Raw genomic sequence first — 13,933 nt, 5'->3', positions numbered from 1 at the left:
ACTATTCGTATATGTTGGACTTATTCTTGGGCTTATCATGTTGCCGGCGACATGTTGTTGTGTTAATGCTTTTTGTTGCCGAGGTTTTTGAGACATAGAAAGAAAGAATATATTCCAAACTCTTGGCACGACCTTTTTTTTTACTGCTAATGATTAGTATGTAAGTTTCTATTATTCGTTTGCTTTTTATTTAATTGGAACTCTATAATAAGTTCATTCTTTATTTTATTTTTATTAATTACTTCTCTTTTATTAAGAAGACGAGAATTATAGCTGAAAATTTCATACCACAAAATTAATTGTTTCAACCCAAAGGCTAGATAATCAGCACCCATACTACAATGTCTTAAAGATAAAATTCATTTGCAACTAAGGTATTGCATAGATTATAGAACTTTCTGCTATACATTTGGTAAGCCCCGACGCTTTTGTTACATCTGAACCATCAAGCAATGAGTGCAGATTACTTCTCATCTGGAGACTATGTCCAGGTGGAGAAAAATCCCTCACTGAACCATCAAGTTCTGCTCCTGTTAAGCTCCTCCACTGTTTAAGGGATGTCTGATCAAAGATGAACGTGCAACTTCTCCATAGATTAAACTAACTTTATTCTTCACTGCCTAGAAACACTCCAAAATTGGTCTCCAGAGAGTGAGATGCTTTAGTGTTCTAAACCCAAACTGAGTGCAAATATAAGCTAATAAACTCAGGGAAAATGGGACTGTATGTGAACATAGTATTAAAGTTAATTGTAAGATAGGTGAATAAGCTACTGATGTTGAATGCATAAACGAACAAGGATTTCACTGTCCACGAGAAACAAATCTTACATTTTTAATAAAACGAAATTGAAGATACTTGCCAGACTGACCCACTATAGGATAGAAATTCTCCAGAGTACGAAAATATAGTTCAAAAACCAGCAAGAGTACGAGTACCTGTTCTAGGTCTTGCAAACCAAACTTAGCAATCCCATTTCATAAATAGGCTCCAGAAACCTTGTAACGCTCTCCAAATGCGACTCGATGAGAGGTTTGAATTATCAATCTAAAGAGTACAATACATAAACGTGAGAATCTCGTCTACTGCAACAAACTTACATCTCAATTGTTTTATACAGCCAACCAAAAGAACTATATATTGGGCATGCATATCAAAATGATATAAAAAACTGCCCCATTGATCAGACATTTTCTAAGGTCCTCTTCAGAAGAATCCAGTGGGAACCTTGAATCAGGGATCACATCATGTTACCAATCCACTAGTTTTGCTTGCAGGCATTGCCGCTTAGCTAGGTAGGAAATCACTATTTAATTTTTATGTTTAAAGTGAAAAAGAGAACGATGTAGGTTAAGTAGTCTTCCTTATTCTAATTGGCATTGGTACTCAAGATCCTCATATCTGGATTCAGAATTCATGACACTATCAACGGAAGAGACGGCTATAGTTTACTGACAAATTCAGAGAAACACTTCCACTGCAGACAATATCAAGGCCCTTTATCCAACATAAATAATCTCCTCAAAATAGAATGAAATCAACAAACTATTTGCTAAACAAACAGCTCAAGAAATGTAGCATTCCTGAAACACACATGTTGTCAGAAGATCACGTTCTTCTGTAAGAAATATACCGCTGATGAGGTTCAACAGATAAATATGTAAAAAAAACAAAAGGAAACAAAATCAAAGTCCCTGATTCATAAACCAGAAAACAGTTAACCAGTGCAACGAAAAATAAAAATAAAACATGCTAAGGTGAGCTTGTCAAAATGGTTTTAGATTACAAGTACTGTGGCGGTGTATAAGTACAATTGTAAAAATAAAATAAAATCATGTTTTGAGGAATATCACTAATGTGCACATGTAAGAGTTTGTTCACAAATATGTCTGCATAGTGTCTGACATACTATCACCAAACAAAATCTAGGATATAAAAAGGACTCATCTTCAAGACTAGTGATAACTTGTAGGCAACAGGGTATCCATTACAAAAGGGGACAGATAGGAGCAGTCCACTATGCCCATATCTCTCTCTAGTCTCTAATTTTCTACGTACGATGTGATTAAACAACTATGTAGAGTTCTTACTTCTGCAAGCTCGTCATGTTTTCCAAAGATGATATCCTCTTAGAATTCAACCCTTAATCTAACCAAATCTTTGACTCAAGTATAATACATGTCAAAATTCATTGTTGTAAATACACGTACCTGCATAGATAGTCCATCTCCAGTGCCCAAAAATAAAATGAAATAGAATGTCTAAATCTTCACTCCTTCAACAAACCCTTTGAACTACTTCAGATTACAACCACAAAGCACAACTGTAAAATTAATCACAACAAAGAAAAAATGAATTAAACACTAAACCCTAATACCTGAAACATCTTTCAAAGTTCAATTTTTAACATAATCTAAATCCTCCAAAAAAACAAAAATCAGAACAAACAGGACAAAAGAACAAGCACTCTGACCAGCAACTAAACAAATGCTTCGAGAAATGTCTACAGTATAATAAATCCTAATTTCTTATTTTTCTTGATCATTCAACAGAAATGAAGCTACATTAGAAATTCCTAAAGCCTAATAACCTCAGAGATTGAGATAGATTAAAAGGATTTAGAGCAAAAACATTAGAATTTTGATGATAAGTCAGAGACTATTGCAACAAAAAAGGGATGGAATTTCAAATGGATCTTGAAATATCCACCTCTCTCTATCTCTTGTGAGTTTTTTCTTCACTCTTCTTCTGAAACCTCAAACTTCCTCCGAAATTTTAGACTTCACAAGAAGCGCTATTCTTGTCTTTTATGGACACACCAAAAGACAAATTTGCCCCCTTCTTTCAATTTTCTGATGATAAATAACTATTACCATTGATTTTGAAAATGACTACGTGTATATGTTACTATCGTTCAGAAAGCAAACTTACAAATATTATTTGAGTGCACCGGGTGATTACCTTTTTGTTCTGGTCGTGCCTTTGCTAGACATCATGTTATATTATTTAGAATTTTGTTACTGTGGTCACGTCGTTTCATCATCTTCTTGATCGTGAATTCCTTCATCTTTGTGAGAAGCGAAATCTGAGAGGTAGGATTCTCTTTAAGATGAATAGCCTGAATATGACAAAAAGTATATGAGTTGCGAGTTGTTCTGCTTTGACTACATCATTTCATTTTGTGAAGAATCCTCTCTGCTTGCACGTTTTTACTGTCCCGGTTCATTTATTGAAATTGACCTGTCTTTCATATCCTAAACAATCAGTATACTTAACTAATAATGCGAAAGAACAATGAATATAGATTTGCACTTCGTGAATTAATTGAAATGTTCAAATTTAAGATGGAATTACTTATGTTCCAGCACAAATGTAAATGAAATCACCGCATCCCTTTTCTTTATGATTGAGTCATTTGTCATGTATAATTTGCAACCCCACAAACAGAATAAAATGGACTATATTCACATTCAACGTAACTGGAGCAATTGACCTACACCTAAGATAATACTGGAATAAAATCTATACATGAATGTAAAATCAAAGCTAATGTGCGATCAACATCTGCAAAGAAAAGAAAACTACAAACAAAGATGTTCACATAACTCAGTCACTGGTTGGAATTCAACAAAAGGTTTAAAAGACATTTCCTTATGTTCTGAAATGTATACGAATGCGTGAAACTTAAGAAATAATAGTACACTCTTCAAAACATTAAATTTCAGTGGCCCAATGTAAAACCTAACCTGCATGAAACGCAACCATTTTAGCTCTGTGCATGCAAGTAACGGTTTGTAATAGAATGAGTCAAGGTTGTGTGCCTTTTCATTAGTTTCTTTTGAGCATGTGTTCCAGATACTCTCCATTTATGTTATTCTCTCTGGATATCATCCACCTCCAAAGCTGCAAGAGAAACCGTACCACGACACAAAAGGTTCAAAAGGCTACTCACAAGTTAACACTGCTCTTACAATTTCTACTGCCAAGAAAATATTAAATCAACTCCAAAACAAAGCAATTGGCGCTGTCTATTTCTCAAATGATGACTAAATTATGTTGTAGTGTCAGAACTGAACAGAACTAACATTATCGATGGCCAGAAAACAATAGGCACAATTTTTGTATCACCCTCTGTATTCTCTAAACAATGGCCAGAGCTGATAACATTATACAGATATCAGCTCCATGGCAGTGAAAGGGTACAACTGCAACCAAAAGGAATTTATGACTTAAGAACACAGTCGCTGCAATACTTGCATCACAAACAATGCAAACCTCCTTTTCAGTGAAACGATTTCCTCGAAGGCACCAATAACACAACCCTTTCCTTACTTTGGTTTGAGGTTCTCTCTTTTCTAGGATAATTTTTGGTTCAACACCACTGTACTCGGCTTGAATTAGAACGTGCATGATTTCAAACCTATTAGAATGATAATCATATAGCTCACACAAAAATAAAAATAATAATCATATCAAACTTACTGAATCTGGGTTGAAAGTATACTAACCTACTGAATCTTGATGAACTCTAAATGAATTTCAAATCTTTGAAACTAGCTACCTAAATCGCCAGCTAATCAAAAAAGAAATGAAAAACTCAAATACGCCAAAAAGAAGTCTTGAATCAAAAGGGACGATACCTGTATACTAAAATCACCATCCATACAAACTGTGTGTGATTCTTCAAAATCAAATCTAAAGGAACTATCAGTTAATTATTCACCTTCTAGCATCAACTTTCTTTAGGATCAATGTCAGAACCAAGTACAGTCGATCGGTACCTTGTCTATAAAATTGAAGAGTTTCTCACATATATTACTAATATCTCTTTGTTTCTCATATTATTGCAATTTATCTTCTACGATGATTCCTACTCATAAGTTCTATAAAGCCCAGCTGATAATTTTATCAAATAATTTATGTAGGATTATGTAACATATTGGTGCCGTTTAACATCAAGTGGTAACCCTAATGAAGAATTCAATAGGCACAATCAAGGTTTCATATAAAACAAAAACGGAGAGAAATAATTACCAGTAAAGTTGAATCGCCCATATCACCATTGAGATGGAATTATATCTCTTTATTTATGAACTGAAACTTTACAACCAATGAAGTAAAGTAAGAAAAAAACTAAGGGATTTCGTAAAGGATTTCGTATTTTCACACAAACCCATGAAAGGGGATTAGCAATACCCAAAAAGAAAAAAAAATTACTTCAAATCCAGCCATCTCAGTCCCAAGGAAATGATTAGCATCCGTAACAGGAATAATACAATGTTCGACATAATTGGTAATCTCTCCTACTAAAGAAATCATAGGCACTCTGAATGTGCATTTGAATTTTGATGCAAATCATCAAACTGAAACTAGAAAATTTTCCAAAAGAGGGGAAAAAAACCAAAATTTTAAAATAATACATACCTGATCAGTGGAATTGACATGATCGTCTGTAACTGAGAGTTGATTCTGAGCAGCAGTTTTAACATTATTTAATTTTGTTCCAATTTATCTGAACTTCTGAAGTTTCGAAGATCTGGAGCATTTGCAGAAGAAGAACAAAAGAAGGCTGTGAGAAGTACTGGTCGATAATGAATAGAAGTGGGTGCCTGGGTGGGTGGTCTACTGCGAAGAGTAGCGGAAGGTGTAAACATGGTGTAAATGATTCTATGTTTTTGGAGTGGGGCCGGAACAAAGGAGAGTCTCTTTTTTTCTTTTTTCCCCCCTTGAGTATACGCAATTTAGAACGAAAAAGAGAACTCCATTTTCGATACTCACACCAGGATTGTTCATATCAGATTTTGGTGGCGATAAAATGAAGAAAGAGTGAGTGTTGTGTTTCAGTTATCATTTGTGTTGAAGAATAAACCAAGATATTATGAAGAAGACAGAAGGGATCAACAAGAGTTGTTGATACAGTAGTATGGATCAACTATGAGAGTTGACAGAGTATGGTTGGATCAACTGACACAGTTGACATGAAGTGAACGGATCAACAAGAGTTGTTGACGCGTGGTACGGTTTTTAGAAGTTTACTTGGATTGCAAGTATTTCTGGTTTTAGAGTTTGTTTACGTGAGTATTTTTTAGAAGAGTCTTTGTTAGAGTTTGATTAAGTTAGGAAAGTGTTTATTACTTGGGAGTCAAGTTTGTAAACATATAAATAGGCTGTTAAGCCGTGAGTTTTAATTACATCAATTAAGAGAAGTTTGTTTAAGTTTAGTTTTGTGTTCTTTTCTTTAAGTCTTTGATATCAGATTTTCTATATCTGGTATCAAAGCACTGGTATCAGGTTCTAGGGCTGTGGGTATGAGTTGTTAAGTTGAAGAAGATGACGAGTTTAAGTTCAATCAAAGTACCGGTGTTTGAAGGAAAAAACTTTGAACATTGGAGGTTGCAGATGGAGAATATTTTCACATACCAGGAGGTATGGGATGTTGTGAAAGATGGTTATGCTGAACCAGTAGAAGGAGTAGTACTTGAAGAAGCTGCGCGCTAACTCTATTGAATGACAACAGAAAGAAGAATTCTAAAGCTACATATATTCTTCATCAAGGTATCCATGAATCTCTCATGGGTAGAGTTATCTACATCAAAGAAGTTAAAAGAGCTTGAGATAGTTTGATAAGCTATTATACAGGATCTGACAAGGTGAAGAAGGTTAAATTACAAACCTTGAAGAGAAAATATGAGTTATTACAGATGGAGACAACTGAAACAATTTCAGAGTTTTTCTCAAAGACACTGAATCTTGTTAATGAGATGAAGGCCAATGGTGATGCTGTAGAAGATTCAGCTATTGTGGAGAAGATATTAAGAAGCTTTCCTGAGAAGTTTGAATCCAAAGTTACTGCTATAGAAGAATGCAATACAGTTGCAACTATGACTCTTAATGAGTTGTTGGGTCATTACAAGCTTATGAACAAAGACTGCTTGAAAAAATAGTTGCTGCAAAACAAGTTGAAGAGGCACTTCAGAGTCAAGTTAACTGGAGAAGTAATCAATGAAAACCTAATGCTGGAAGCTTTCAAGGAAGATACAACAATAATGGAAGTTATAGGAAGCCATTAGACAGATTAAAAATACAATGTTATAATTGTGGAGATTTTGGACACATTGCTACTGAGTATCCAAAACCAAGAAAGACAGTTGCTAATAATTACAAAGCAAATTTCAAAGCTAATATTGCTGGAAGTCAAGAAGAAGAAACAAAAGAGCAGAAGGATGAAAACATGCTACTTACATGTCATACAGCAGAAGAACAACCACAACTTAAGTGGTACTTGGATACTGGTTGTAGCAATCATATGTGTGGCAGAAAAGATTTATTTGAGAAGCTTGATGAGTCTGTCAGATCAACAATAAAGTTTGGTAATAGTTCTACAATTCCAGCTATGGGAAAATGAAGAATAGGAATTGTTCTTAATAATGGTTCTAAGGCTTACATAATGGATGTATTTTATGTTCCAGGTTTACATCAAAATTTATTGAGTATGGGTCAGCTATCTGAAAGAGGATATTATATGAATATCTACAATGTTTTGTGCTTCATCAGAGATAGAAGAAGAAGGTTGATAGCTAAAGTACAGATGACCAAAAACAGACTATTTCCTTTGAATATTCAGCATCAAAAGAAAAGTTGTTACAATAGTAGTGTGCACAATGACTCTTGGCGGAATAAGAGGATGGGACATGTGAACTTTAATAGTTTACAAATCTTAGCTAAGAAGGAGATGGTGTCTGGTTTACCTTCATTGAACTTCCAGAATCAAGATGTGAAAATTGCATCTTTGGCAAGCAGCACAGAGAGCCATTCCCTGTCAACAAATCTAGAAGAGCTGATCAACAATTAGAGATCGTTCATAGTGATCTGTGTGGTCCTATTGAAGTAACTTCACATGGAGGTAATAAGTATTTCATAACTTTCATTGATGATTTCAGTAGAAAAGCATGGGTATATTTACTTAAACAAAAGAGTGATGCTGTTCATGCTTTTAGAAGTTTCAAAGCTTATGCTGAGAAACAAATTGGTAAGAGTATTAAGATTTTGAGAATTGATAGAGGTAAAGAATATACTGTTGTTGACAAGTTTATGGAAGAGCATGACATTCAACATCAATTGACTGCTAGATATATACCACAACAAAATGGAGTTGCAGAGAGGAAGAATAGAACCATAATGGAGATGACAAGAACTATAAGAAGAACAAAAGATTTACCAAAAAGTTTCTAGGGATATGCAGTTGATACAACAATTTACTTACTCAACATATGTCCTACAAATTCTTTGAATAACATGACACCAGAAGAAGCCTGGAGAGGTGCAAGACCAAGTGTAAGGCATTTGAAATTTTTTGTGTGCATTGCATATGCACATGTACCGAAAGAACTTAGAAGGAACTTATATGACAAGAGTGAAAAGTGTATTCTTGTTGGTTATAGTTCAGTAACCAAAGGATATAAGTTGTTTAATCCAGAGACAGGAAAAATAATTATAAGCAGAGATGTGATCTTTGATGAAGATTCACAGTGGAATTGGAGTTCTGGGTCAACAAACAATGTTGATCCAAATTTTGGGTCAACAAGGAGTGTTGATCCACATACTGGATCAACAAGAAATGTTGATCCACCTGCTGCTGTCAGAACAGTTCCAATTGTAGTTGAAGAACAAGTACAGATTCAAGACAATGTTGAAGAACATCATGAAGGAGCAAGAGAAGAAGCAGTACCACAACAAGAAGCTACAAGACCAAGAAGAAAATATGTCATACCTGCTAGGTTGAATGATTATGTTTTAACAAGAGATGATGAAGATATTGATGAGGATGTGGTGAACTTTGCATTGTTTGGAGATTGTGATCCTGTAACTTATGAAGAAGCATCAAAAGAACAAGGTTGGATTCAAGCCATGAATGAAGAACTGAAGCCAATTGAGAAGAATGACACATGGGAATTAACATAACTTCCACCAGGGAAGAAACCCATTGGTGTTAAGTGGGTTTATAAAACAAAATACAAGTCAAATGGTGAAGTAGATAGACTGAAAGCAAGGTTAGTTGCTAAGGTATATAGACAAAGACAAGGAGTAGATTACTCAGAAGTATTTGCACCAGTTGCAAGACTTGATACAGTAAGAATGATAATTGCTCTAGATGCACAGAAGCAATGGAAGATTTTTCAGATGGATGGTAAGTCAACATTCTTGAATGGAGTTTTGGAAGAAGAAGTTTATATTGAATAACCAGCAGGTTACATTATGGAGGGGAAGGAGAATGAAGTATACAAGTTAAATAAAGCTTTGTATGGTTTGAAACAAGCACCAAGATCTTGGTTTAAAAGAATAGATTCTTATTTCATTAAGAAAGGATTTACAAGATGTCCACATGAGCATACTTTATATTTGAAATCTGATACTCTTGGCAATCATATTATAGTATGTTTGTATGTGGATGATCTTATTTTTACTGGAAACAATTCTGAGATGATCAAGGAATTCAGGGAGGATATGGTGAAGGAACTTAAGATGACAGATCTTGGTTTAATGTCATATTTTCTTGGCATAGAAGTTCAAAAATCTGAAAGAGGAATTTTTATTAATCAAAAAAGATACGCAGAAGGAATACTAAAGCGTTTTAAGATGGATAATTGCAATCCAATCTTGACACCAGTAGAAGAAAGATTGAAGTTGACAAGAGAAGGCTCGGTAGAACTTGTGAATTCCACAGACTTGAAAGGTCTTGTTGGATGTCTGAGATATTTAACTGCTACAAGACCTGATATTATGTATGCAGTTGGATTAGTTAGCAGGTTTACGGAAGAACCTAGACAATCACATTTACAAGCTGCAAAATGTATTCTGAGATATGTTAGAGGAACAACTAGTTTGGGAATTCTCTATAATGTTTCAGAAGATCTAAAGCTAGTTGGTTTTACAGACAGTGATTGGGCTGGAGATACAAAAGGAACAAAGAGTACATCAGGTTATGGATTTCAGTTGGGAACTAGATTTTTCTTTTGGTCATCCAAGAAGCAACAAGTTGTTGCGTTATCTACAACAGAAGCTGAATATATAACTGTTAGCAACTGTGCTGCACAAGTTGTATGGCTAAGAATGATGCTGAAGGCATTGTTTCAAGAACAGAAGACACCAACAACAATAGTTTGTGATAACGAATATACTTCATTGACTAAGAATACTGTGTTTTATGGAAGGAGTAAACACATTGATATCAAATATCATTACATAAGAGAACTTGTAAGAAATAAGGAGATAGTTGTTGAGTTTGTTGAAAGTCAAGAGCAAGTGGCAGATATTTTCACCAAGTCTTTGAAGTCTAACACTTTCATTTACTTGCGTGGAAAGTTGGGAATGATTAGCAAAGAATATCTTGGTTTAAGGGAGGATGTTGAAGAATAAACCAAGATACTATGAAGAAGACAGAAGGTATCAACAAGAGTTGTTGATACAGTAGTGTGGATCAACTACGAGAGTTGAAAGAGTATGGTTGGATCAACTGATACAGTTGACATGAAGTGAATGGATCAACAAGAGTTGTTGACGCGTGGTACGGTTTTTAGAAGTTTACTTGGGTTGCAAGTATTTATGTTTTTAGAGTTTGTTTACGTGAGTATTTTATAGAAGAGTCTTTGTTAGAGTTTGAGTAAGTTAGAAAAGTGTCTATTACTTGAGAGTCAAGTTTGTAAACATATAAATAGGTTGTTAAGACGTGAGTTTTAATTACATTAATTAAGAGAAGATTATTTGAATTTAATTTTGTGTAATTTTCTTTAAGTCTTTGATATCAGATTTTCTACAATCTGGTTAACTAGAAATAGATAGACTTGACATCATTTGATTTTTGTTCCAACGATTTGGAGCATTTTTTGAAGAAGAAAAAAAATAAATGAGGATAGGAGGTTGTGAAAACCCGTCAGTAAATGAATAGAAGTGGGTGTGGTCTACTACGAACAATAGTGGGAGGTATAAGTAGGGTGTAAATAATTTCATATTTCGGTGTGAGTCCAGAATGAAGGAGAGAGCTTTATTTTCAATACTCGGGCCTGAATTTTCCACATCAGATTTTGGTGGGACCAAAATGAAAGAAAATTGAGTATTGTGTTCATCTAATTAGATTCATAAAACTCAAACTCAATCAAAAATCTGGTTAACTATGCATGATTATGCTAGGTTAACTTATACCCCTACATTTCTGGAAAAGAATTATTATTGCTTTATCAATAAAATTTGGCTTATTTTTAGGTTAAATGAAAAAGTCATAGTACCTATTTTCTATAAATGGCGATAGTACTAAAAAGATCATTTACACATGTTGCCATATAGAAAATATGATGTAAATGTAATATACGAAGTATATAAACAATTGGTGTACATCCTATTGATAAGACAATATGATAATACTTTTTTAGGGTCAGCTCTATAGTGGATTGGACGATGAATCATATAATTTAAGATTTTAAGTAAATAAAATAGGGGAAATTTGTGTCTTTATATTGGATCGGTCGATGACTTATCCAAATCGTGCGTTTCTGAGTAATTCACGAATTATTCATGACACCTAAATAATAAGAGTCTCAGGTTGCACACATCGTTGCACTTAAGTAATGAAGGGGTAAGTTTGAGACTCACCACCAGTGTCGCTAGATGATACAATAAGGTCGTTCGTATTTTATGATGATCAGGTTTTTTCTTACCTTTTTTTGTCCTTCATTTTTTCCTTTATCATGACATGGTTTAGAAAGATGCTCCACAAGTGAAATTCTTCGATTCATCCTCTGCATGGCATTCCGGAGATTTACGAGAACTTTGTTGTTTATTTTGAATCTTCAACACTTCTTTTGAACATGTCCATTACTTCCAAAGAAAGAACATCGTTTATAGAGGTTTTCTCCTTGAGGTTCGATTTATTTACTGGTACCAAGATTTCTCTCATCATCCTTATTAGATCAAGCAATATTGAGGGTATTATTTTTAGTGTAAGAGGTATTACCATTAAACCCAATATCAATGGTATTTCCAAAGGACTTTTGACCAAAAAGCATGGTCGAGATACTTACTATCTTACCAGTCTATCTGTTGACAAAGAAGAAGTTTTGAGTCAAGCTTGTCTTGTTAAAAATCTCGAAAAATGATTTTACCAAAGATGTTCAACGATCCTTAATAATATTAATTAGTTTTAAGTAATTTATTGTTTAATTAATTTGTGATCAATTGAAAATTTTCCATGAAAGTGATTTTGTCATTTGGGAATGTTTCAAACATCATAAGAGAGAAATTCAGAACTATTAATATTTATGCTCAGGGTAGGTTGGCGAACCAATTCGCAAACTATGAGTTCAGTTGGGAACAGTTCACGAACCGCCGTGAATTCTTGAAGTTAGTATTTTAAGCTAGAAGTTGGCGAACCCGGTTAACGAACCGTCGCACCCCTGACTCGTGAATAAGCCTTACGGTTCACGAACCGTTGTACCAACAGATTTTAGCAGATGCTAAAGATTTATTTTTTAAATATGTTTAACATTGTCGGAACTCTCTTAAACACTTCTAATACTTCATTAATCACTCAAATGCTTATATATGTGCATCATGATTAAATTCTTAGGTCTTTAAATGAACATCAAATTGCTTTTAGTTCTTTGGCATACTTGCCAAACAAAATAATCATTATACACGGTTCCATAACCAGTCCATAATGTATATTCTTCTATTATATTTTCAAGACCTAAAAGTGTTTGCTTAATTCTCAGGTTATCTTAGCTTGAATTCTAAGAAACCATTGGTTTTTCAAACCATAAATAGAGATGCTCTTTTAACTGGGAAAATAAATCCCTGAAACTCTCTGTCATAGTAGATTCAATAGTCGTCCTATGTAGACCTAGTTTTCCTATGATAAACATAATTAGGTTTATGACTAATAGACTTCGCTTTGAGGAATCGTGAAGCCAGTTACGACTATCTTTTGATAGTTCGTGTATCCTGATCTTGCTTTTTTGTTATAGAGGTTTTCGTAATCTCTTTCAGGAAAGGTAAATAATAATCGCAAAGTTTTATTCGTCTCAGACTTTGTGATTGCTCAAGATATATATCTGAAAAATGATTTTAATTGATCTTTTGAAGGTTGTTCTTGAGAGGTGGTTAAGAATCTAGGTTGCTCTTCAGTAGTCGTAAGTTACAGCTTTTTGAGGTTTGTTAGCTTTATCTTTGGGAAACATATTTCCTCACCTTAATCTTTGATCTAAACGGAAATCAAATATGCTTATTTGTTAGAGGAAAAGTGGTATCAAAAGTCTTCACTTCGGCTGAAGCAACTCTTAGGTTGTAAAGGATGTCTGCTATAAGGAAATATATTGCGTAGGGCCTTGCAAGGTCAAGAGACGTAAGGAGCGAGATTGTAACTGAATCGCTCGGAGGGTGGGCTCGATCTTAATTATATTTCAATCTGAAGTCTGATAGCAGGATAGTGTCTGTAACGGCTTAATACAGTTTGCTTTTCAAACCTGGAAGAGGTTCTGGGGTTTTTCTATAATTGTTGTTTACTCGTTAAAACAACTTCTGGTATCTTTTATTTTTTCTTTTCCGCATTATATCGTCTACCTTTATAATTGGATTTACGCAAGTTGTACGTATTCAATCTCAGTAGATTCGTCCATCTAATTGTGATCGATTACAAGACTCGTTTCTTGTAGAATTGGTATCTTGATAGATAAATAACAAGTTTAACTACTTGGAAGAATTTCGATTGGATTATTTGGAGACGACTAGATTGATCTTGGATATTGATTTTTTGAGATCGTCCAAGTTCTGTTATTAACAATCAGGTTCGCTTACTCTTGTCTATATATCAACTGATTGATAAGAGGTTAAATATAAACTCTATATACATATTCTCAAGGATCATTCAGTTGGTCTACCTGCA

General features: G+C 34.2%; 1 protein-coding gene and 1 long non-coding RNA gene across 6 annotated transcripts; one reads left to right on the top strand and one right to left on the bottom strand.

Annotated features, from left to right (window-relative positions):
• Positions 1 to 267: 267 nt before the first annotated feature.
• LOC113309350 lies at positions 268 to 5,576 on the bottom strand. Of its 5 annotated transcripts, none has more exons than XR_003340541.1 (6): positions 5,425 to 5,576; positions 5,035 to 5,100; positions 2,962 to 3,903; positions 2,211 to 2,323; positions 939 to 1,047; positions 268 to 620 (listed from the first exon to the last, which is right to left on the bottom strand). It is a non-coding gene; the product is annotated as an uncharacterized LOC113309350 (long non-coding RNA). The 5 variants fall into 5 exon arrangements; XR_003340540.1 differs by having other exon boundaries at positions 268 to 1,047; positions 2,962 to 3,244; positions 3,747 to 3,903; XR_003340539.1 differs by having other exon boundaries at positions 268 to 1,047; positions 2,962 to 3,240; positions 3,747 to 3,903.
• A 1,125-nt stretch (positions 5,577 to 6,701) lies between these two features.
• LOC113312970 lies at positions 6,702 to 7,852 on the top strand. The gene is made up of 3 exons (XM_026561705.1): positions 6,702 to 6,903; positions 7,104 to 7,370; positions 7,470 to 7,852. Exons 1-3 carry the CDS (start codon positions 6,702 to 6,704, stop codon positions 7,850 to 7,852), a joined length of 852 nt encoding a protein of 283 aa, XP_026417490.1.
• Positions 7,853 to 13,933: the final 6,081 nt, after the last annotated feature.

The sequence above is a fragment of the Papaver somniferum genome, chromosome 9 (genome assembly GCF_003573695.1).
Source record: "Papaver somniferum cultivar HN1 chromosome 9, ASM357369v1, whole genome shotgun sequence".
NCBI lineage: Eukaryota > Viridiplantae > Streptophyta > Magnoliopsida > Ranunculales > Papaveraceae > Papaver > Papaver somniferum.
The sequence above is the reverse complement of the archived record's forward strand: the minus strand, read 5'-3'. Positions and strand labels throughout refer to the sequence as shown.

Coding starts and splice junctions, on each gene's coding strand:
- LOC113312970 (XM_026561705.1), top strand. CDS start 6,702: ATGGAGACAACTGAAACAATTTCAGAGTTTTTCTCAAAGACACTGAAT. Junction 6,904..7,103: donor GACTCTTAATGAGTTGTTGG/GTCATTACAAGC, acceptor ATAATTGTGGAG/ATTTTGGACACATTGCTACT. Junction 7,371..7,469: donor CAGATCAACAATAAAGTTTG/GTAATAGTTCTA, acceptor TTTATGTTCCAG/GTTTACATCAAAATTTATTG.